This window comes from Ambystoma mexicanum, chromosome 7p, assembly GCF_040938575.1.
Source record: "Ambystoma mexicanum isolate Mex_15411 chromosome 7p, UKY_AmexF1_1, whole genome shotgun sequence".
Classification (NCBI taxonomy): domain Eukaryota; kingdom Metazoa; phylum Chordata; class Amphibia; order Caudata; family Ambystomatidae; genus Ambystoma; species Ambystoma mexicanum.
In genome coordinates this window covers 520836330-520857847 of record NC_090939.1, presented here as the reverse complement: position 1 = coordinate 520857847, position 21518 = coordinate 520836330, and the positions used below count along the sequence as shown (strand labels likewise).

Here is a 21518-nt window from a genome sequence, read left to right as displayed (position 1 = left end):
TTCCACTTGAAGGTTTTTTGTCTTTTTGAATGACCCTGGCCAATGATGATGATCTTCGTTTTTTCAGTATTTAGCTCCAGGTCATTTTTAAGCAGGTATTCATGAAGGTTTGAAAGTTGGCGTTGGAGTCCTATCTGGGTCCTATCCAGTAGAACCACGTCGTCAGCGTATATTATGCAGCCTACTTCGGTGTTATTCAATTTAGGTGGAAAACATTGTATGTCTGTGCGGTAAGCTGGGATGTCTTAGATGAACAATTTAAAGAGTTCAGTTGCTAATGGACAACCCTGTTTCACACCTATACTTGTTGGTATCCTATTGGAAAGGGTGCCTTGATTGTCTAATCTTATGCTCACGGTGGTTTGAGTATACGCAGAGCTCTAATTGGCTCGACGAGGTTTCTTGGGCAATTCCAGTTTTCCAGTTTTTGCCACAGTTTGTTACGATTAACGCTGTCAAAAGCTCCTCTCAGATCTTGGAAGGCAAGGAATAATCTTGTCTTTGCCTTTTGACTTTCTAGTTTGAGGATGTTTAGGAGCATCAGGTTCACCTCCATCCCCACGCCTTTTGTGAAACCTGTTTGTCGGATGTCAAAGATTTGCTCTGACGTTGACCACGCAGCTAGGCTTTGACGTAAAAAAGAAGCAAAGATTTTTCCTATGGTGTCTAGCAGGGTAATCGGGCGGTAGTTGGACGGATCCGCCCGATTGCCCTTTGTGTAAATTGGGACAATAATCGCATCACGCCGGGAGTCGGGTATCGTTGCAGATGTGAGTACACGGGTGAACAATACTTCGATGAAAATAGCCCATTGCTCCTCATTCTTTTTTAACATCATGTTTGATATTAAATCAGGGCCTGCTGCGTGAGAGTTTTTCCAAAGATCGTATGGCGACGCTTATATCTTCCCCTGTTATTGGCAGTTTCCAAGATGTCAACTCTTGTGCTGGGTTATTAACGTCCTCATTATGTACTTTGGGAAAAATGTTCCCATAGTTCTTTTCCCATGAGTCAGCCTCAATCTCATTTGATGGTAATGACTGATGCTTCGAGTTTCCTGCATTCAAAATTGCCCAAATTTCTCAGGAATTTTTTTGGACTAATTGCCTCAACAGCTGCTCGGCCTTGTCTTGCTCTATTATCAATTTTTGCGATTTCAACCAGTTGCGGTGTTGTTGGCGACGTGTTCATATTGCGTTTTTGATTGCATTTGCATCGCTAGCAGTTTTACTGAATTTCCTTAGGGCTCTTATGTCCCGTCTCATCACCTGTTTTGCATGTGTTAGGATTGACGAAGAGAGATGTTTATGTTTAGAGCCCATTATGCGATCACCAGCTTTTACTGTGATGAAATCAGAGAGCAAGGGTGCATAATTTACAGACAAATCTGTGTCCGACCATAATTTCTGATTTAGTCCCTCTATAGTTGGTCTGTCAATCTTCAACCGGTTTCCGCCGCTGTTTATTGAAATTACAGGATCGTATTTTCTTTGCTCGATTGCCCATTGCACCTCGCAGGCCAACCAAAGCAAGTTGTGGTCGCTACTTGACATCGGGCTAATTGATAATCTCCTGTCGTTTTCGAAGAGATTTTGTGAGACCCAAAAGTAGTCGATTATTGATTGAGCATTTGGGGATGACCATGTTTTGAGGGGGTTGGTCGCCCGGGACTTGTCCATTTACCATATTGCAATTTCGATTTCGTAGCGCCTGGCTCCATGCCGACTCACGACTTTTTACTTCGTAGTGAGTTAATTGCCTGCACAGATTATTGATAGATTCTTATTGTTTAACAGTGGCTGATCAATGCAAGTTGTTATTGAATCTATGAATTATTTTGTGCTCATCTTGGCCGGGTTCCAGTAGCTATTTAGAATAAGCAAATGTGTTCTTATTTCTTTATCTTTGTTGGTGGTTTCAAGCAGTGCACTTTGCACAAATGGATTGGGGCTGGAGGAATCCACGAGGCGCCACCTGTTATTTATTTTGATCATAATTACCAGGCCTGAAGAAGGCCGCCCCCTTGCGTTTTTTATTGCAGGATTTAATAGAGTCAGGAAACCGTCCCTAGATGGTGGCTCACACAACCATGTCTCTTGAAGACAAATGACAAAGACCTTTCCCCGGTCAGCCTCAAATTCATTAAATAAGTGAGTGAACCCTCTAGTGTTCCATGAGATGAATTCACGCATACACTTATTACCGTTGTCTAATGGCTAACGTCGACCAGGGATGTCAGTGTGACTGCCCTTTTTTGCTGGGTAATTGAGGTTTGCTCGTGAGGTTTCTGTAGATGCCATTTCTCTGCGAAGCTCGACACGTCGTTGTTCTTGCGTCCCTTGAAAGGTGTCTTTTGAAAAGGACTCTTGCGTGTCGGACCTAAAGCTCGTTGGTTCCACCGAAATGTCAAATCCGAACATTAACAGTTCCTCTGATGCGTTGAGAATTGTATTTCGGACTGAGGCTGAATAAATGTGTAGCAGAACCTGGTCGCAGCATTTTTCAGTGGCATACTCTACTTTACGTATGTCTTCAGACAAAATCGTTCTGAGTGATGGAATGCATGAAAATAGTTTCAGTATATTTTTGCGGTTCAGATTCAGGTCGTGATCTTCTTGATTTAGATTTTGTAATTTCAATTTACAGTTTAAAGAGCTGGCTTCAGATCTCAAAGATGAGGAGACGTTTGAAAGATATCGGACCTGCTTTTTTTCACAAAGTTGGGGATTATTTGGATTTAGTCGTATAGGCAGGTTTGGACTGTCCCCTGACTTTATCGGCCTGTTCTTGTAGTTTCTCTCCTGCCTCGCTCTTGGATTTAACCTGTGTGGAGGTTCTCGTTGAGTTTCCTCGGGGACCGCAGTAAAGGGGATGATAGAATGATCAGGAGTGACATCGTCGGAGTAAGTAGAGAAGTTGCATATGTCAATTACTGATCCTGATGACTTGCTCAAGAGACTTTTGCTGTCTGAGTCAACTCTTTGTCTCTTGCTTACAGGAGTGACAAGATGGTCTGGTCCACTCAAAATTCTTTCCTCTTGGGCAGTTTTTTTACTGTCAGGTTTTGACTGTTCTGTTCTTCCGAATAAGCCAGCTCTAATATCAGGAGTCACATTTCTAATAAATTTCTGTGACTTCGATCGTTGAACACGTTTCTTGGGATCTGACAGTTTGTTCCCAGACAGTAACTGTCTTCCTTTCGATTGCTGAGTTGTTTGAACTTGCCTCGTGGGGACCTTTATCGATTTTGCTGATCCTTCAAAGATTCCAAAAGAGGCCGCAGATATTTCGGAGATCGGTTTCGGATTGAAGCAATTTGCTTGTTCGTTCGGTAATGACACAGGGACGGACTCAGAAGATTTCATACTCTGGTCACTGGCTTCTGGTTGGGCAGTCGTAGCTTGAGCTTCACTTGCTGCTTCAGTGCTATTCAAGATTGGGGCAGTGGCATTTATGTTCTCTGATTGAGCTTGAAAGTCTTTTGTCGATTGTGAAGGAACGTGAAGTTTTGTATGATTCAGGCCTGGGTTCTTCATGGCTAAAGAGTGTCTCATCCATTTGACGGCTTCAAGCAAACCGTCGGATAAGGAGTCGTTCTGACAGTGATGACGGGCTGCTAGGTCACTTAGACGCTCCTGCCATCTTATTGTTTGTTCCGCTTCTTGTGTTAAATGTTGTTGCAAGAAGAGTGTCACAGAGTCAAATTTATTCATTTTTTCTTTTAAAGTTATTAGGAGAGACGTCTGATCTTTGTAAGCCTCATGGAGTGACTCGTACATCTTCAAGAATGGAAGAAGAGCTGCAGATGATGCTGCCAGGATGTTGTTATAGATCTGCATTGCAGCTGCTGAAGACAAACTTGGTTTTGACTCAATGCTAGTTTTGTCGGACAGGCTTGAGTGCGTGATGTTAGAATACTCCAGATGTGGGTCGCTTGCCATCGGCAAAGTTGCAGCCGTGGTAGCATGGATTTCCTGTAAGAATTGTGATAGGGCGGCCTTGTCTGACAAGGCACCTACTTCGGATAAAACGTTTGCTTCGGCCTCACCAGATCCGAGCTCCGACTCAGACCGCGTTTCCACCGCTACCCCGTCAGGGGTGGAATCGGACGTGATATGGTCTCCTCTATCAACTGTCTGATTTCCTGCAATGTGTAGTGGTAACTCGGGCTGTACGGGAGTTAGAACAGAAGCAGTCGGGTTGGTAAGGCTAGAGGTTGGTGAAGTAGCAGGAGACCTGATATTTTCTGTTGACAAGCAACTGTTATTTGTTTCCGGCTCCGCCACCACTGTGCTTCTTAATGGGCACGATGTATTTGTGGCTGGTGCGTCGGAGGATTTAGCATGTTGAGGAGGAGTCACAGAAAGTTCGGAAAGGGACACAGAAGCTAACACTGATTGGTTCTTCCCTATTAGTTCGACAATTTCTGCTGGCACTTTAGATGCACGTTTTCGTGTAACAGTGCTTACCTTTAAAGTGTCCAAGGCCGCGTCTGCCTTCAAAGCTGTCCACGGATTCTGCATCCGTCGTTGTTGGATCGTTTTTCTCCTGGTTTGTGGGCCCCCCTGGCCTGATTGAGCATTCATTGCAATAGGGTGCAGCGATGCTGGCCGTGGAGGCACTCAGGCTGTTACGGTGCAAGACTCCACCTGGGTACACCGAATGACCAGTGCACACCGCACGAAATATGTGGGCACTCAGAAGGGATCAAAGAGATGATTTCTCCGCAGTCTCCCCCAGTAGGATTAACGCGCCAAACAGCCGCACAACAGCCGGCGCCCTCTACCCCTCCCGGGCTCAACGCCGCGCGGGTGAACACGGGTGCGCTTTGAAGACAGTTCCGGTCACATGATGCTTCACGTGGGCTCCGACAGGCTCCGCCCCCTCCAGGGAACAAAGCTACGAGCAGCAAGAGTCCTGAGTGACTCGCAGTGCTGTGAATCACTTGGCAGCCTCCAAAGCTCCGGTGTATGCAAAAACAAAGTGTTCTTCACAATAGAACATTTATATGGTGTTAATTTACAATGCAGCGTGCTGAAATACAATCGCTTTGAGGGGTCCAAAAGGAAAAGGGAGACGGGTGAAGGGAAGAATAACAATGGGAGAGGGGGGAGGGACTGATCCTTCACAGCTTTGGTACATGGCAGATCGGATAAGTGCTGGAGGAAACAGAGTAGACAAGTGCAAGGATATTAATATCAATGGATAAAATAAATGCTGTTAACCACAGTTATGGAAAGAGAATGCAGGGAAAGTGGAAGGCAATCTGGAAAAGTTCATAATTATAAGACACAAACCTAACACACAAAACCGTGCCAAAGGGCTAGATAATAACTAGGCTCCTTGAAATGTCAAGGCCGGGGGCGAGTATTATGTTTCTCTTTCTTTGATTCTCATTTCAGAAAAGAAGTTCCCACAGCGCAAAAGGACATGTAACAAATAAGGCAGAATAAAATGCTGTACAGCAACAACTGTTAAACAACTCCTACAACTCCCATCATTCATAAGGGAGTAACAGGAAATGAGTGGTCCTCTTAAGATCATGTGCCTCCGTGCACCAATGACCAATGGTTATATCTCTATAGCTTCCTCGGCAACCGGAACCTTCTCCTCTTTCTCTGCTGCCCAAACAGTGCGCTAGTGTGGGGTGGGAATCCACTGGGGCGGGCATCATTCAACACGCTTGGAGCGCTGCGCCGATTTGCCTCAAGCGAGCGTGGCCCTGTACAGGTGACGCGCTCGCCAGACTTGGCAGCATTTGCTGCACACCCAAAACCCCCCCTCCCCTTCTTAGCACTTCAAGGAGGGCAGCCCGCATATAAATACAAATATATTAGAAAAACCTATAATACACAGACCCTTGAGAATTGTCAAGCCTAGTATTGAGGCGGACTGTTAAGTGTGCACTGCATGGCATACAGCTAGGACCAGGAAGCTCAATAGAAAGTGCAACACTGCCCCCAGGAGTTAGAACCCTCTATTAAGATTCGAAGAAGGGTGATGTATCTTGGCCCCAAATAAACAGAGAGCTTGTATGACATCTCTGGCACGCATGTGGACGCTCCCAGTAAGTCAGGAGCAGGGTATGCTTTCTCAAGACCAAATAGTGCTTTCCTTAAATGGAACGAGGGAGAAAAGATCCTGCAACCCTCACTCCCAGAGGATGATACAGAGGACAGTGATAAAACAGGCGATGAAGCGTCGACCTCGGACGTGTGAACTAGATCAGAGGGGTCCTTTGATCCACCGACCCTGTTGCCCAGTGAGTCACGAGTGACCCAAAGGAGGGACGCTGACGCCACCGGCAGGAAGTGAAGGAAGAGCAGATGAAATCTTCAACCCATAGGAATTGATAAACGTTGAATCCTCAGACTTTCCCTGTCTCCACAAGTGGAAGAGTACTTGAAGTAATGCCTATGGAAGCCACTTGACAAACAAGTGAGAGCAAAACTGAGGGAAGAATACGCACAAACCGAGACCAAGCGGAAGGTAGAATTAACACCTGAAACCGATCCACAGATGCGGACGTTTTTGGGCAAGTCATTGGAAGACCCTAAGAAAGGGAGATCATGCATGGCGTGACTGGCAAAATCTGCTCACAGACATTGCAGGCCCCTGGCAAAGGTCCTAGACCTGGCTCAGAAAGCCAAAGATACCAGTTATCCAGTGGAACCTTCCACATTAACAAGGTGGGCCCAGAGGGCAGTCTGCCTTGTCCGTGAATTGTGCCATAGCAACTGGGAGACAAAAAAGGGATGCTGGTGAAAATTGACACCCATCCCGGGGTGCTATCGTCATTGGAATCAGGGTCCGTAGTTCATGGCCTCCTATTTGAGGAGCAATTTGCAAAGGAACTGCCAAGTGTGTAGGAATCTACATGGTGCAGGAAAAGGCCCAGCCAACAACAAAGCAAGTTCTCACATCAAAGATTTTTGGCAAGGCCGGTCGTGGTCAGGAGCGTGGTCAGTTACAACCTGGACTACAGGCCCCAAAGAGGGGAGAGTTGCATACCAATACTGGCAAGATCAGCGCATTGATGCCTTCTTTCATTCCCATGGCCGCAGGACCAGAGGCAAGAGCTTGAGAATAGCACACAGAGCCCCAATTACAGCCTCAAGTGAGTGATCAGAAACTGTGCAGCACCTGTAGTAACAGAGAATAGTAGGGGGACCACACAGCCTTCTTTCAGCGCAATTGGAAATGTATATCAAGCGATGCCTAGGTCTTACAGACAATGCAGGGTTTCCACAAAGAACTGATAGGCACGCTGGCCCTGGGCAAGCCTTCCATTCCCATTTCATTGTCCTGGTAGTACCGAAAGCTGTTAGATGAAGATACAGGACCTTAACAGGAAAGGGGCTCCATCCATAACACGCAGGCATCCACAGGATTTCCTTAGCAACCTCTTTCTAGTGAAGATGATAGAGAAGGTAAGGCCGGTAACCAACCTCGGAGCCTTCAACGAGTGGTTCTGTACCCGCACTTCAAGATGGAGGCCACTTACATGCTCCAAGATATCCAATAACGAGCAGACTGGCAGACACGCATAGACTTGAATGACCCCTATGTGGCCATTCCGATGCTTTAGCTCCCAGGCGCTTCCTTCAGTTTCTGTGGACAGGCTGATGTTGGGAATTCATGCGCCTGCCATTCGGGTTGTTCCCTTCAACCTGTGTGTTTAACAAGCTGATAAAACCAGTGGCCACCTTCCTCAGAGAACAGTGGATCAGGATATTCATGTCCCAAGACAAGGCACCTTTAGAAGCCCAAGCACACACAGCAATCAATCCTATTGCAGAACCTCGGTTTCCTTATAAACGGAGAAATCCGACCTGACTCCAACCAAGATGATGATTTTCTTGGGGTCGCAGTAGATACCCGAAAAGCGACTCAAATCTCCAGATGAAGACAATTTGAACCATCAAGAGAGAAGTCAGAGGCTTACTGGATGAGGAAAGGATCTCCCCCAGGGACCTGGCTCAAGTGATAGGGCTGTTAGCAGCCTCAATACAAGCAATCTTTTTTCAGGACCCTTGCATTATTGGGCTTTAAATAGGTTAAGATTCTGCACCTACAGAGCAGACTGTCATACAAACAACTGGTTCCCCCAAGAGTCGGGTCAAGAATGAATTAACTTGGTGGCTCGAATACGCCTGGAATGGCAGAGCGATCTTTGGTTCAATGCCGGACCTGGAGGTAGAGTTGGACACAAGCAGGTTCTGGTAAGGGAGCATGCTGCGGGTGGTTTAGACAGGAGGCAAATTATCTCTGCAAGGGCTCTCCCGGCATATCAACTGCTTAGAGATCCTAGCGGGACGTTTTGCGATACAGGCCCTAGTTTCGAACAGAGTCAGATGCTACATTCAACTAAAGATGGACGTCTCAGCCGTATGGTACATAAACAGCCTGGGCGGTATGAGGTCCAGGCTGCTAGCCAAAATTGTGAAAGACTTTTGGCTTCGGAAAGAACCTGTTGGGCCACGTCGGAGCATATTCCACATCTATCAAACATAGTTGCAGATTGGAACTCCAGATATCTGGAGAATTCCAGCGACTGGAAGCTACAACATCTCTTCTCAGAGTTGGACAGCAAGTGGGGGCCCCTGCACATAGATCTGTTCACATCTCGGCTCCATACACAGCTGCTGAGATTCTTCAGCTGGAGGCCAGGGTCCCAGCACATAAGTGGTAGATGCGTTCCTGCAACCTTGGAACCCCAGGGTCACTCCCTTTTGGTAAAAGCTGGAGAAAGTATCAGGAAATCCTGGGCTCCATCCACCACAGGCTACATGGCCAACTGGCCCTATTGCAGCACCTCCAGAGTGAGTTCAAAATGTTCTGGCAGAACTGTGGACAAGCAGCAAAGACGACCTAGCAATCAATTATTACATATCGGCTATTTTGGCAGGACATGATATGGTGGAGGTAGCTTCTGTGGGCAAACACATGCTAGTCTGCAGACTCCTCAAAAGCTCATGTTATGGGGCATTAACATAGTCCTGAACTTGCTTCAGGCTTGGCGAGTTAATGAAACCCCATCGAGGATGACTCTCTCTTGTAAACAGACAACCATATTGTGCCTGGTGTCTTGCAGATGGGTGTCCAATGTGTGGGTCCTCAACCTTTCAGGCAGAGTTTTCTTGCCAGATGGAGTAATATTGCACAAAATGTAACTCCAGAGTGATCTCCAATCCTACGGATAAGATCGCATTCAACCAGGAATGCAATGGCTTCTAATGCCTTCCATGCAGGCATCTGTCTGAAGGAAATTATGGAGGTGGCCAGCAGGTTGTGTGAGTCAGTCTTAAGAGATATATATTTGAGGCTGATAGTCCAACCCACACCAGAAGGGGTAAGTTAGCTTTCATCAAACATAATTCTTGCCAACGGTCTTGACATGAAAGTGAAGATTTCAAAAATCTTTGGGTAAAACAGTCTTGATTCTGTTAAAGACACGGAGGCAAGCGTTATACCTGCCAGCCGTGTACAGGAAAGGAGCCTGAAAGCGGCTTGTACGACAATGCTTTCATAGCAAGGGACGATGATGCTGGATGAATAGCCATCAGCGTGTTGAGAGAGCTGGGCTGCGCAGGGCATTTCTAGCTCAGCACAAGTTGAGAGTGTAAGCTATAGCTATGAGCTGCATGTACAATCTGTGTGATGCCCCGCTTGAAATGTGATAACAAGGTCTACCTTCTGTTGATGGTACGGAGGCGAAAGTATCATGAGAGGTTGACAGCAGAGGAGTAGATCACCACCGAAGGGTTCCAGAGGTAAAGTCCAGAGGACACAAAGGTTCCAAGTTCTTCCGTTCAGAGTTGGCATTTCAAGAGTGCAGTTCTTATAGCAAAGGAAAGAGGAGAAGTTTACAGTTGCCAAGGAAGTTATAGGAATGGAGCCTGGGTCATTGGTGCACAAAGGCACGTGATTTTAAGAGAACTGTCTTGTTTCTTGTTACTCGCATATGGATGATGTGAATTGTAGGAGCCAATTGGCTGTTGTTACTGTACAGCATGGCAGTTTACTGTTCCAACTTATTTGTTAGATTATATTTTGTGCTGCTTGAGCTTCTTTTCTGAAATGAAAATAAATGAAAGAAGCATAATGCTCACTTCTGTGTCTTTAAGAGAATCAAGACTTCATAAACAAAGAGTTTGGAAAATCTCCATTCTAGGTCAAGAAGAGGTTGTCTTTAACAGCAATGTTTTTTGTTCTTTCCGAAATCTCAGATGGAGCTCTTAATTGCTTCTTGTATTTTTTTTAATCCTCCTTATTGATTGTCCAGCTTAATAAATTACACTGACATCACATTTCATTAACAAGAATGCAAAACAATTGCCACATTATTCAGCATTGGAATTCAACCATAACCAAAAGATATAAGAGCAAAGGGCAAATAGAAAGATTTCAAACGACTCTACAGTTTTCCACCTAGATCTGTTATTCAAATGTTTGAGATCATAGGCCGTATTATTGAAAGATAATTATGAACATAAACTTACAAAGTACTCTAATGTGTTCACTTTGGGTGAGAGGTATTTCACAACTAAGACAGAAACATGGACCACTGGTTTGTCAGACTTGTATAGCTTCTATGGCTTTCTCAGCCCTAATTCAAAGTGTTCATGTCGCTTTCTTTTCCCCTTTTATAGCCTATTCGTACACTCAGGTTTCTCAGGTTCCCATAACCTGGATAACTTTCAAAGGCGTTAATCACAATGTTCATATTTCTCTCAATCTCACTTTCACAGGGTTTTTGAATATTTGGGTTTCCCAGGCTCCTGTAACCTTGATAGATTTCATAGCCATTGCTCACAATGTTTATACCTTGAAGCGCTATGCTCTTCGTTGGGTTTCCCAGGCTCCCGTAACCTCGTCAAGCTTCGTAGCTTTTACTCCAGGCATTGGTACCTCTCAGCGGTACGTTCTCTGTCGGGTCTCGCAGGTTCCCGTTACTTCGTCGGCTTCTCCTGTGGCTAGTAGTATTGGTAGCTACAGTGAGACTTGCAAAGAGTTCAGCGACCTGGGCTCCCTCACACCATCTGGTCTCGACGTCTGTTACTGGCTTCCCGGCACACTACAACTCCTTTGTGGTCGCACCAAAAGGCGAGGCAGGATTGTTTCCCCTCCCAGTCTCTTCTTCAACCTCGGCCCCTGGTTCCGAAGGATGCCATGCTTCAGGTGTTCGTTCTGCCACTCCAGGATGTCGATGCGGTGGATGCTCGCCTCTGCGTAGCTGCTTTTCTCCTCCCTACCTGGGAGTCTCTCTCCTTATACACGTCAGTGAAGTGAATGGAATTGTGTCTGTCTTCTGTATTCATGGCATTCAGGCTATGTTCAGCATTACCTGACGCCAATAGAGTCAGAGAAGGTTCTTTGTTAATTGTGTTTATAACAGGAAATGCCAAAGTCTTTCCAACATTAATATATGCAGAAAGGGTGGTTTGGATTGGGAGTTCCTTTTTGGAATAGGAGTCCTTGTTCCCAAGAGAGGAGTCTGTCCCAGTGAGGTCTCACTTGCCTTGAGCCCAAGGGATTGTCTTGCGTAGTGAGCTCCCCTCCCTAGACACACAGGGGTTGGCTCCTCTTTGGGGAGAAATACCAATTGTCCAGATTCGTCACACACCCCATATTCTATGATCTAGCAATGTGTGTTAAAATGCTAACATTCCAAGTTCTTGAAACCTCTACAGCGAGATAAAAGGTCTATTAACATATAGGCCATTCAGCATAAGTGGACACAGTTTACAAAGTTCTAAAGTGATGCCATAGTCAAATGTAAACAGGAGTCCTCCAGTTTGTCTAAGTATAAACAAGCATTATAGGGGAGGGAGGCTGAATGTATTTGATGTGCAATTTGTGACAGGCCCATTGTGTAACTCTGACAGTGTTGACTTTGCGAATGTGAGACTTGGGGGACAAGACAAAGAATGTCTGCAGCAACCTAGGTAACACCAGCATCATTTCCAATTGTGCTGACCAGGTATAGGGCATCCAAAAGAGGTGAGATATGTCTTTGAAGGATTGAGTTACCTAGCACGAATCCTGTACAAGGGACTTTATGAGACTGCATTATGTGTGGGTAGGGGGGTTAGGGTCCCTCTAATCAATCGCAGTGGCATCCGTATAGGCTTCAAAGGCCAAAGAGAAAGGGGCGAGAAGGACAGCTAATGGCTTCATGTAAGCACCGAAGAGCCACAAGAATGGTACAGAATCCTGAGCACTCCAGTTTTTCACAAAAAATCCCCTGATATGACTTTGAATTCCCTGATGTCAAGGAAAAAAAGATTACATTTTAGGGCGCTTTCATCAATGGCCAAAGAGGCTTCAACATGCTTAAGTAATGAAGAGAGTTTCACACTGCCAAAATCTGCAGACAGGCGCCACAGCATGAGGATGGTTGGAGTGTTGGTAATACTGGGTTTGCAGGAGTTCTTCCCTCATGAATAAGAGACCTAATTCCAGCATCTGATTGATGGCCAAGGGGTAAACTCAAGGATTCACATTAATCAGCCAATTGATGGCAGACCATTTTTGCAAGGATCATGCCCACGAACAGAGTGTAGGCGATGGAGCATTAGATGGACAGAACCAACACTTATCCAATGAGAGTCTTTTTCAGACAGAGATGAACACTCCAATGTTCAAAAGAGCCGTTGTTGAGGGCTGCAAGCACAGGTGCTAGAGGAGCAATGTTTTCTTTTGTTGTAGTGGTTGGGCAGTGGAAATTATGTCAGAATACACAATCATTTTCAACATTACTTTTATAATGTAAAGAGGGGTGACATGTTTGAAAAAAGAGGAGTGTTTGGGGCTCATGAGAGGATCGAATCTGCTTACTGAAATTAGATTGGATATTTTTGATCTTGTTGTAGAAGAAAAGAGATAAGATGTCTGCAAGATCCAGAAAAGCAATAGGGTCTATGAAATTAGAAGTTTTTTTTTATTTACTTGCAGATTTGAAACACTTCAGCAAAGATATGGTGGCATGAGTAATGCATGTTTCATATGAAGTTAATTTAGAAAGTGTCAGTAATGTGCTTCTTCGAAGCCTAAATGTTTTCTTCAAAAACACTACTGATAAATACACAATTTCCTTTCTTTTATCAACAAGTTAGCAAATGAGCAGATATGCCACAGAAATGTCACAGACGTCACTTCATCTGAGGAGCAATTTAGAAAAACTAAACAAGAAAATGTACAAACCTTTTACACAGGATGGTTTGGTTACTGTATTGCCAGTTGCTAATCCTAATTGGCCCCAGTTGTTACAGCCAAACACGTACAGTTTTCCATTTCCTACAACAAAACAAAGCAAAGAAATAGAGAATTTAGAAATCAGTGTTTGAAGGAAACTTCCAGGAATGTATTTTCTATACTAGTTTGGTTTTCCTAATGTACATTAAATGGAAATTGAATAGGAAAGTAGGTGCAGAATCAACCATATGTTACTGAATACAAAAAGACTCAAAACATTGTACAGTCTGATCTGATTTGGTGGTGAAACACGATAACCTCCCTGGACACCTTATTATAACAAATGGACATTATTCACCATTAGCGAAGGTTGGAATTCCCTTCTCCCATAAGTATGGAATAGCAGTACATTAGGGTACTATTGCGTATTTTACATGTAAAATAAATTAGTATATCGCTTTAGGAGAGATAGTCTATATATATCATGGAGTTTTAGTGACCAAAATATATGCCGCCATCCATTAAGAAAGAGTTATACACAGTAACCCGCTCTACCCTGAATTAATGTCCTTTGAAACGAAAAATTTGATCCATAATATTGAAAGTAATGTTTCTATTTAATTGAATATCTTCATACAGAGTCAGCCGACACGTGTTTCGACCATAGGTCGTCCTCAAGGCTGACAAACATTGATACATACAAGATGTCAATTCATATTACGTAGAATGTAAGATGAGCATTGTGCACATATTGATGTGTAATGAGCATGAGAACCAAACATTAGAAATAAAAATAAGTCAAATTGCCAAATTCACATACCCCGAATTAGTTAGGTTGATTGAAGAGGAGGGACAGGTCAGAAGCAAATAAGAGATAAAAAAACATAAGTAAATTAATTATACAATCTAATTATACAATCTAGTTCACAAAGTCCCTGCCATGATTGGTTCCATATAAATCATGATGGATTCCAACTAGATTATGTCATACCGTGTTACACATCACATTAAAATCCATCAAGGTTTGCATAGTAATTTTATATAATGATCAAACAGGTTGTGTGTAAAATCTTCACACATCCTCAAATGTAATAATCCTTATGTACAAAGTAACTAGCATTGCCGTTTATTTGTACAGAGTGGTTAAATAGCTATATGAGTCTAATTGGAATACCTATAATGATCTTGAATCAATTGAATTTCTTACGTATTAATCCAAATTGTGCTCATTGTAATGCTATTATACTAATAAGCATATGGATGTAAAGAATAAAGAGAATATTTCTCACCATGTTTGTGTGAATGTAGTTGAACAAATGAAGAGAACTTGTCACTTTCAAAGTTCTTCAATACTCCCTGATATGTTTGCTAAAAGGAAAGGTTGAGGTCACTAAACTATTATAGGAATAAAGTATTATCTAATATGTGTAGTCTCTAACAATACGCTCACCTTAATAGAAGGGCTCGATCCCCGGACTGAACAAAGTTGCTCCAGAAAACACGAGCGCTACATTAGCATTCAATATATATTGGTGGTTCCGTGTCGTAGTATTCAGCCATTGGTCCTGATGTATGTCATCTTTGCGCAAGTGCTGTGGGGAGAACACGAATCCCCGCGCATGTGTGGACACAGTATAGTGTGTCTATACGTCGCACATGCTCATGGGTCCTGCCACGTATAAGAGCGGCAATAATACTGCACATGCGCAAATAAGGTTTATGGAACAATAATCTCGAGTGCATGTGTGAACAGTTTGCAAACTGCCCTTGTTAACGCGCATGCATATCTGGCTGCATCGCTAAATGGCCCTGGTATTGAAAAATGCGCGATGCCTAAATTATAGAGAATTAAAATGAATATAGTGTCTCAGGTTCCTATAGATACAAAATAAATCCAGAAATGTTAAAGTAAAGTAATAGTCCGATCAATACTATAATGATCGGTCGTATATTAGAGTTCACTCACAATTAATTCCAATTCCTAGCAATTATGATTAATTCAATGTTGCATTAATAAAATATGGGTTTTACTTTAACATTACTAGATTTATTTTTTATTTATAGGAACCCGAGACACTATATTCATTTTAATTATCTATAATTTAGGCATCGCACATTTTTCAATACCAGGGCCATTTAGCGATGCAGCCAGATATGCATGCGCGTTAACAAGGGCAGTTTGCAAACTGTTCACACATGCACTCGAGATTATTGTTCCATAAACCTTATTTGCGCATGTGCAGTATTATTGCCGCTCTTATACGCGGCATGACCCATGCGCATACGCGACGTATAGAGACACTATACTGTGTCCACACATGCGCGGGGATTAGTGTTCTCCCCAAAGCACATGCGCAATGATGACATACATCAGGACCAATTGCTGAATACTTCGACAAGGAACCACCAGTATATATTGAATGCTAATGTAGCGCTCGCGTTTTCTGGAGCAACTTTGTTCAGTCCGGGTATCGAGCCCTGATCATTATATGGAATTACTATGCAAACCTTGATGGATTTTAATGTGATGTGTAACACGGTATGACATAATCTAGTTGGAATCCATTATAATTTATATGGAACCAATCATGGCAGGGACTCTGTGAACTAGATTGTATAATTAATTTACTTATGTTTTTTTATCTCTTATTTGCTTCTGACCTGTCCCTCCTCTTCAATCAACCCAACTAATTCGGGGTATGTGAATTTGGAAATTTGACTTATTTTTATTTCTAATGTTTGGTTCTCATGCTCATTACACATCAATATGTGCACAATGCTTATCTTACATTCTGCGTAATATCAATTGACATCTTGTATGCATCAATGTTTGTCAGCCTTGAGGACGACCTATGTCGAAACACGTGTCGGCTGACTCTGTATGAAGATATTCAATTAAATAGAACCATTACTTTTAATATTATGGATCGAATTTTTCGTTTCAAAGGACATTAATTCAGGGTAGAGCGTGTTACTGTGTATAACTCTTATCTATTCCAATCATTTACTGCGTAATTGGTGGGAACCCAGTACAAAGACACGTGTAACGCGGCTCAGTGCACCCAATTGAGTTCAGTGAGCATAGCGCACATTCAAGCCTTTACCCACCCAAATCTTTTATCAATCCATTTAGAAAACCTGAGGATTTGGAGGGAGAAGAGAACTCTGGTGATAGGTTGCATTCCTGAAGCCACCACTTCATATGCGCATAGACTTACTGCAGCACCTTTATGAACGTGGACTGAGATTGTGTTTCTTGATCTCAGCAACGGGCTAGTACCTGCAGTGTAAGGTTCACAGGCATAAGGCGCAGCTCGTACACATGAATAAAAACAACCCACTTAAACTTGAGGGGCAAGGGCCGTGGTCAAAATGGACAGTTCTGAGCAGTTGATATAACTTCCCGAATCCTTTCAGTGGTAGGAAAACTCTGGACCAATGGCAGTGCAGGAGACCAACAACACATATCTTCCAAGTTGGGATAAGAGAGAATGTTTGGGATAAGTGTAGGTTTGGATGAGTTAAACAAAAGTTTAAGTATGAAGGTGAAGGCTAATAACTTCTCAAAGTACTCTTGGATTAGCTGAAGGGATGGAGAATCAAATGGCCAGACCTCTAGATAAGGATATATATATTGAGACTATCCTCTCTCAGTACGGCAGAGATGAAAGCTATGATCTGGGTGAAAAGCCAAGGAGCACATATAAGGTTGAAAGGAGCATAGTGCATTGACAATGGACACTCTCCATCTTACCCAAAAATAATGGAATTTTGCATTGAAATGGTCAGGAGGAAATATTCATCCACAAAAGACTGCCAATCACCTTTTCTGTAGGGCTATCTACATTTCTTAAGACTCTATGGTGGAAGAAAGAGGCTGAAGTGTGAAAAGTCCAGAAAGGTGACACTCCCATTGGGCTCCATTCACACCACGTGACAGAGTCCCCTTCCTCTCTTAATCGTAGGTTGCAAAAAGGGAAATTCACGCTTGTCAAATGGCACATAGTCTCTTCCTGAGTTCAAGATGGCAGCCGCAATTACAGATAGACGAAAGAGCTCACTGATCTTGAAAGGTAAGTACTATTCTACATGTTTATGTCACTTCTTGCTGTATATAGACTGCACACATGGTCTAATGAATTAACTCTATAGTTACGCTCCGTTAAGCCCCCGATCCCTCTAGAAACCCTGGCTTTCTGCACAATCTATCCTCTGCATCCTCTATCATCTGGACCTACCTGGCTAAAATTAAGTAAAAAAGCACCCACCCTTTGAACTACAAATGTTCTAGTCCCAACATGGGGCGTAACCTGGTACCTGCTGTTTCTAACACCTTTAAGATTATGTACACTCAAGTATCAAAACAAATCCTCAAGGCTGTACTCACAAGAGTACTCAAGTGGAAAGACAGTTGATAACAATACCACCAAATGGACAAACAGCTTGGTGGTTATGATAAAGGCTTTGGCTGCTCAGAGCTCCATGTCCAGCTAGCTTTATAAAAGAGCACTAGGATGCACAACCACAAAAGCCTTCTGCAATACATCACTTTGCAAGGGACATGTACCGTATCCATGGAAACAAGCAGTAATTATTCCCATTCTAAAAATGCTGATATTACAAAAATAGCCAACTATTGACTATCCAGCGCATATGCTTTTTGATCTATCCACTGCCTTCGCCTATGACGACACTGTGGACCATTCCCATCTTACTCCCCACCACCTGTATGAAATGGGTATTGATGAGCAAGCCCTTAAATAGTTCCAATCTTCCTTCAGAACAGACCATATCAAGCAAAGATGAACCGATTCCTTTCAAACATGAGCTAGCCCATTTGTAGAGTACCCCAAACTTCATCCATCTCCACAATAATCACAATATTAATCGACCCTTGCATCCTCCACAGAATTACTTGACCTCCCATTCCAATTCTATGCCGACAATGTACAAATAATGGGACAAATGGATAAAAACAACAATCCCACAAGGGTCATCTCTCCATACATTGTGAAAAACTACAGCTGGATCCTGGTTAGGAAGCTGTGTTTGAACGGTGGCAAAACTTAGGCAATATTCTCCAGCTCTCTAAAAAGTAACACCTTACATTCACTGTGGCCTACCTGCTCAGGACTACTACCAAATCTATATTGAGTGTCACAAATACCCGGAAGTCATCAGAGAAACCCAGGAAGTACAAAAGGCAGACAGGCGAATCTGAGCGAGAACAGAAAGCAGTCAGTTACTGGTGCTGGCCGAAAAAAAACGGAATCCCTTTCCCAGGTGGAATGGTCAAAGTCCGGCAGGCAGAGGAAGGCTACCAGGTACCGGTGTGAGTGACAGGAGTTACACCAACGCCATTCAAACCACAACAGAGTGGGAGAGGCGACCGAAGCATGGGGCAGACAATGGAGACACTACACTTCACTCAGAGAGCAAACCATGACACCAACCGCAACCGGCTGAGCACCCGACTGACACCAAAGGTCCAAGGAGTGGCTCAGGGTTCGATAGGGGTGAACAAGCAAGGGAAGTGGGAATGCAGCAAAGGTATAAGGAAGCAAAACACCCTCTCCTTCGTCGGAATACTTAGCAAAAGAGTATCCCAAGTACTTTATCAATAGAAGCTGGGGTCAGGGACCCTGAAGTGAGATGTCTGAGGGAAGAGAGGAGTACACAACAGAAGTAAAATATTGGATTGGCAGGAGAGCAGGAGAGCATAGCAAGTATGTACTGAAGTAAAACCAGGGTCTGGAACCCGCAAGTGAGAAACTGATACAAAAGTGGTATGGGACCCGGAATCGAAAAAGAAACCATTACCAAAGGGCTATGGGACCCAATAGAAAGGAATACCTGGCAGGAGAGTATACCAAGTGGACTGTACATGCAAGTCTGGGACCTCCACCCATTGAAGAATCCTCACCATTCCTAATAGTCCTAGTGCCTGGCAGGAGCGTGCACCAGGTAGACTGTACAAAGAGGAGAAAAAGTGTGAGCCTGGGACCCACACCCATTATAATACCTCAGTGCATCTTTGTTGATCTTCATAGTCACAGTACCTGACAGAAAAGGGAGTCAAGTTAACTGAGTCCAAGAACGAGAAGCTAGGGAAAGGGAGACAATTCGCCGGGGGTTTATGAACATCGTGAAAAGCCTAACGAAGGCCAGGAGAAGGGAAGGGAGTCATTGTCTAGGCACTTTGAGAAACCTGAGTAAGGTTAAGAGGCGACGGCATCTGCCTTATTCTGAAATTACAAGAATTTATTTTCTATATGCCTTGGCGGAGACCCACTCCAAGGAATCCCTGTTGAGAGATTTTAAGTTGATCCTTTGAAGAAGAACACTTCCTCTTTCTTATAAGTGAATTTTGAAGTGTTGTCCAGAAGAAGGGAACCATTCTTCTGGACCAAGAAGATCACCCCTTTTTTCCTTAGCTTATTTAGAGTGTAAGGGAAGGAAATAGGTTTGAAATGACTGTGGACTCCTTGCTTTTGACAGGACCTCTTGACAGAATCCTTTGTTTGAGGCAGGGAAACCCCTCTTAGAAATCGGGACATGTAGAGTTTGTTCTTTTAATTTTTATCTAATAAAAGTCTATGGCCAAAAGCAGTGTGCCAGTCTCCTACTTCTACACCCTTACAGGAGCCACAGAAACAAATGACTGCTCCAATGCATTCAATACCGAGCAACCCATAAAGCAAAAGCAGCATATCCCCCAGCCAGGAAGAGATTACATGGTGTACTAGCAGAATACCTATCGTCCTCAAACCATTTTGACTTCCCTCATAGGGTATACTGGGGTAACGGCCCTAAATGTCTACCTTCACTAACTACACCTTACAACTCTATACGGAAGGCAGAACCAGGTGGGCGGAATATGTCCCAAACACAGAACCAGGTTTGAGGGAAAATATATATACGCTGTAGAAAATGTTTACCTTTGTATTCTAGGCTCCAAAATGATAATTGTCCATGAGAGAATATTGGAGGGAACATTAGGAAATGGAGCAAGACTGTGAGAAAGTCAGTCAAGGTAGTGCGATTGAAGTTGGAAGAAGTTCTGACAAGGATGAGGGTAGGAGGAGTGAGCAGGATGTTGGTCAAGGTGGTGGTGAGAACAAGGTTGGCAGGAGCCCTCACAAAGGAGATCAGAAGGAATTACACAGAAAACGGCAGAAGGAATGTCATAAAATATTTTGACAGTAGAAGTGAGCAGAGAGTTATAAATACTAGTGAGGAGGAAGTAGGGGAGAGCACTAAGGTGGAAGCAAGGTGGAAAAGCAGTAGAACCGTGGAGGTGACAAAGAGGGGCGATGAAAACATGAGAGTCTACAGACAAAGAACACAAAGAACAGAAGGTGCACGGGGGGAGACAGGAAAGTCGAATGAGGAGGATAGAACCGAGGCTTCCTCAGGAACGAGAAAGTTGGGAATCATCAAGGAGGAAGGCTATGCCATGAGTTCAAGGAACAAGCTAGGACCAGGGCACCAGAAGGAATTAGGCAGTTAGGGGACTTGGATTTAGAGATACCCAGGAGAGGAGACAAAGAGAGAGGGGGGCTAGAGGTAGAAGAAAAGAGCGACCCTCCTTTGGGAAGAAGATAGTTATCGCAAAGACGTTTGGATTTTGGGAAACCAAGCCAGCACCAGCGGCAGAGAGATGATGTGCGAGCAAGAGACTGGGAATCCAGGTTAGAAATTCACAGATGACAACCTCTGAGGGAAGTTGCATCCATCCTGATTCCCAGTTCCAGGTAGTTGGAGGGCTATCTTACAGGCACACATGAACTAGAAGAACACTGAGAAAGCTGCTTTGCAAAAACCAGAATGAGAAGGAGATGACCAGATCAGAATCAAGAGGCATGAAAGAGGTGCTCGCGAGAATGAAGGAAAAACTCACAGGACTGATTGTGAAGCCATTACTCAATGCAGAATATTACACCTATTTTGCTTGTCAAATTTGTGGACTGTGGGGCAGGAGGTGATATCCCCAAGTGGTTTTGGAATCTGATTGAGTTCAAAAAGAAATTTCCCTGCAGACATTGTTAGACACTATACTATTAAACTCAAATTAAATGTATTGTGAGGTGCCAGGAATGAGACGCAGACACAGACTCATAGTTTTGGCTGTACACTTTTATTCAAAATAAAAGAGGTTGGAAAAAGGCCTCACTATCCCTACTCTAAGAGGTATTTCCCTACCTCAACCAAAACTAAGGGTATGTCCAATGTCAAGATGTCCAAAAATAACATGTCCTGTGTCCAAAGTCCTATCTTAGCCCTCACATTATAAAAGTAACTCTAAGGTGCTAAGGGTAATG

The 21518-nt window shown here is 43.7% G+C and overlaps 1 protein-coding gene across 2 annotated transcripts in view; it reads right to left on the bottom strand.

Moving 5' to 3' along the window:
- Window positions 1-21518, bottom strand: part of RPGR (retinitis pigmentosa GTPase regulator) — a 951931-nt gene that overhangs the window by 779781 nt on the left and 150632 nt on the right. For both annotated transcript variants that reach the window (XM_069636551.1, XM_069636550.1), the window contains exon 3: window positions 13207-13299. In XM_069636551.1, coding sequence (XP_069492652.1) covers window positions 13207-13299 — 93 coding nt within the window. The remainder of the gene's footprint in view (window positions 1-13206; window positions 13300-21518) is intronic.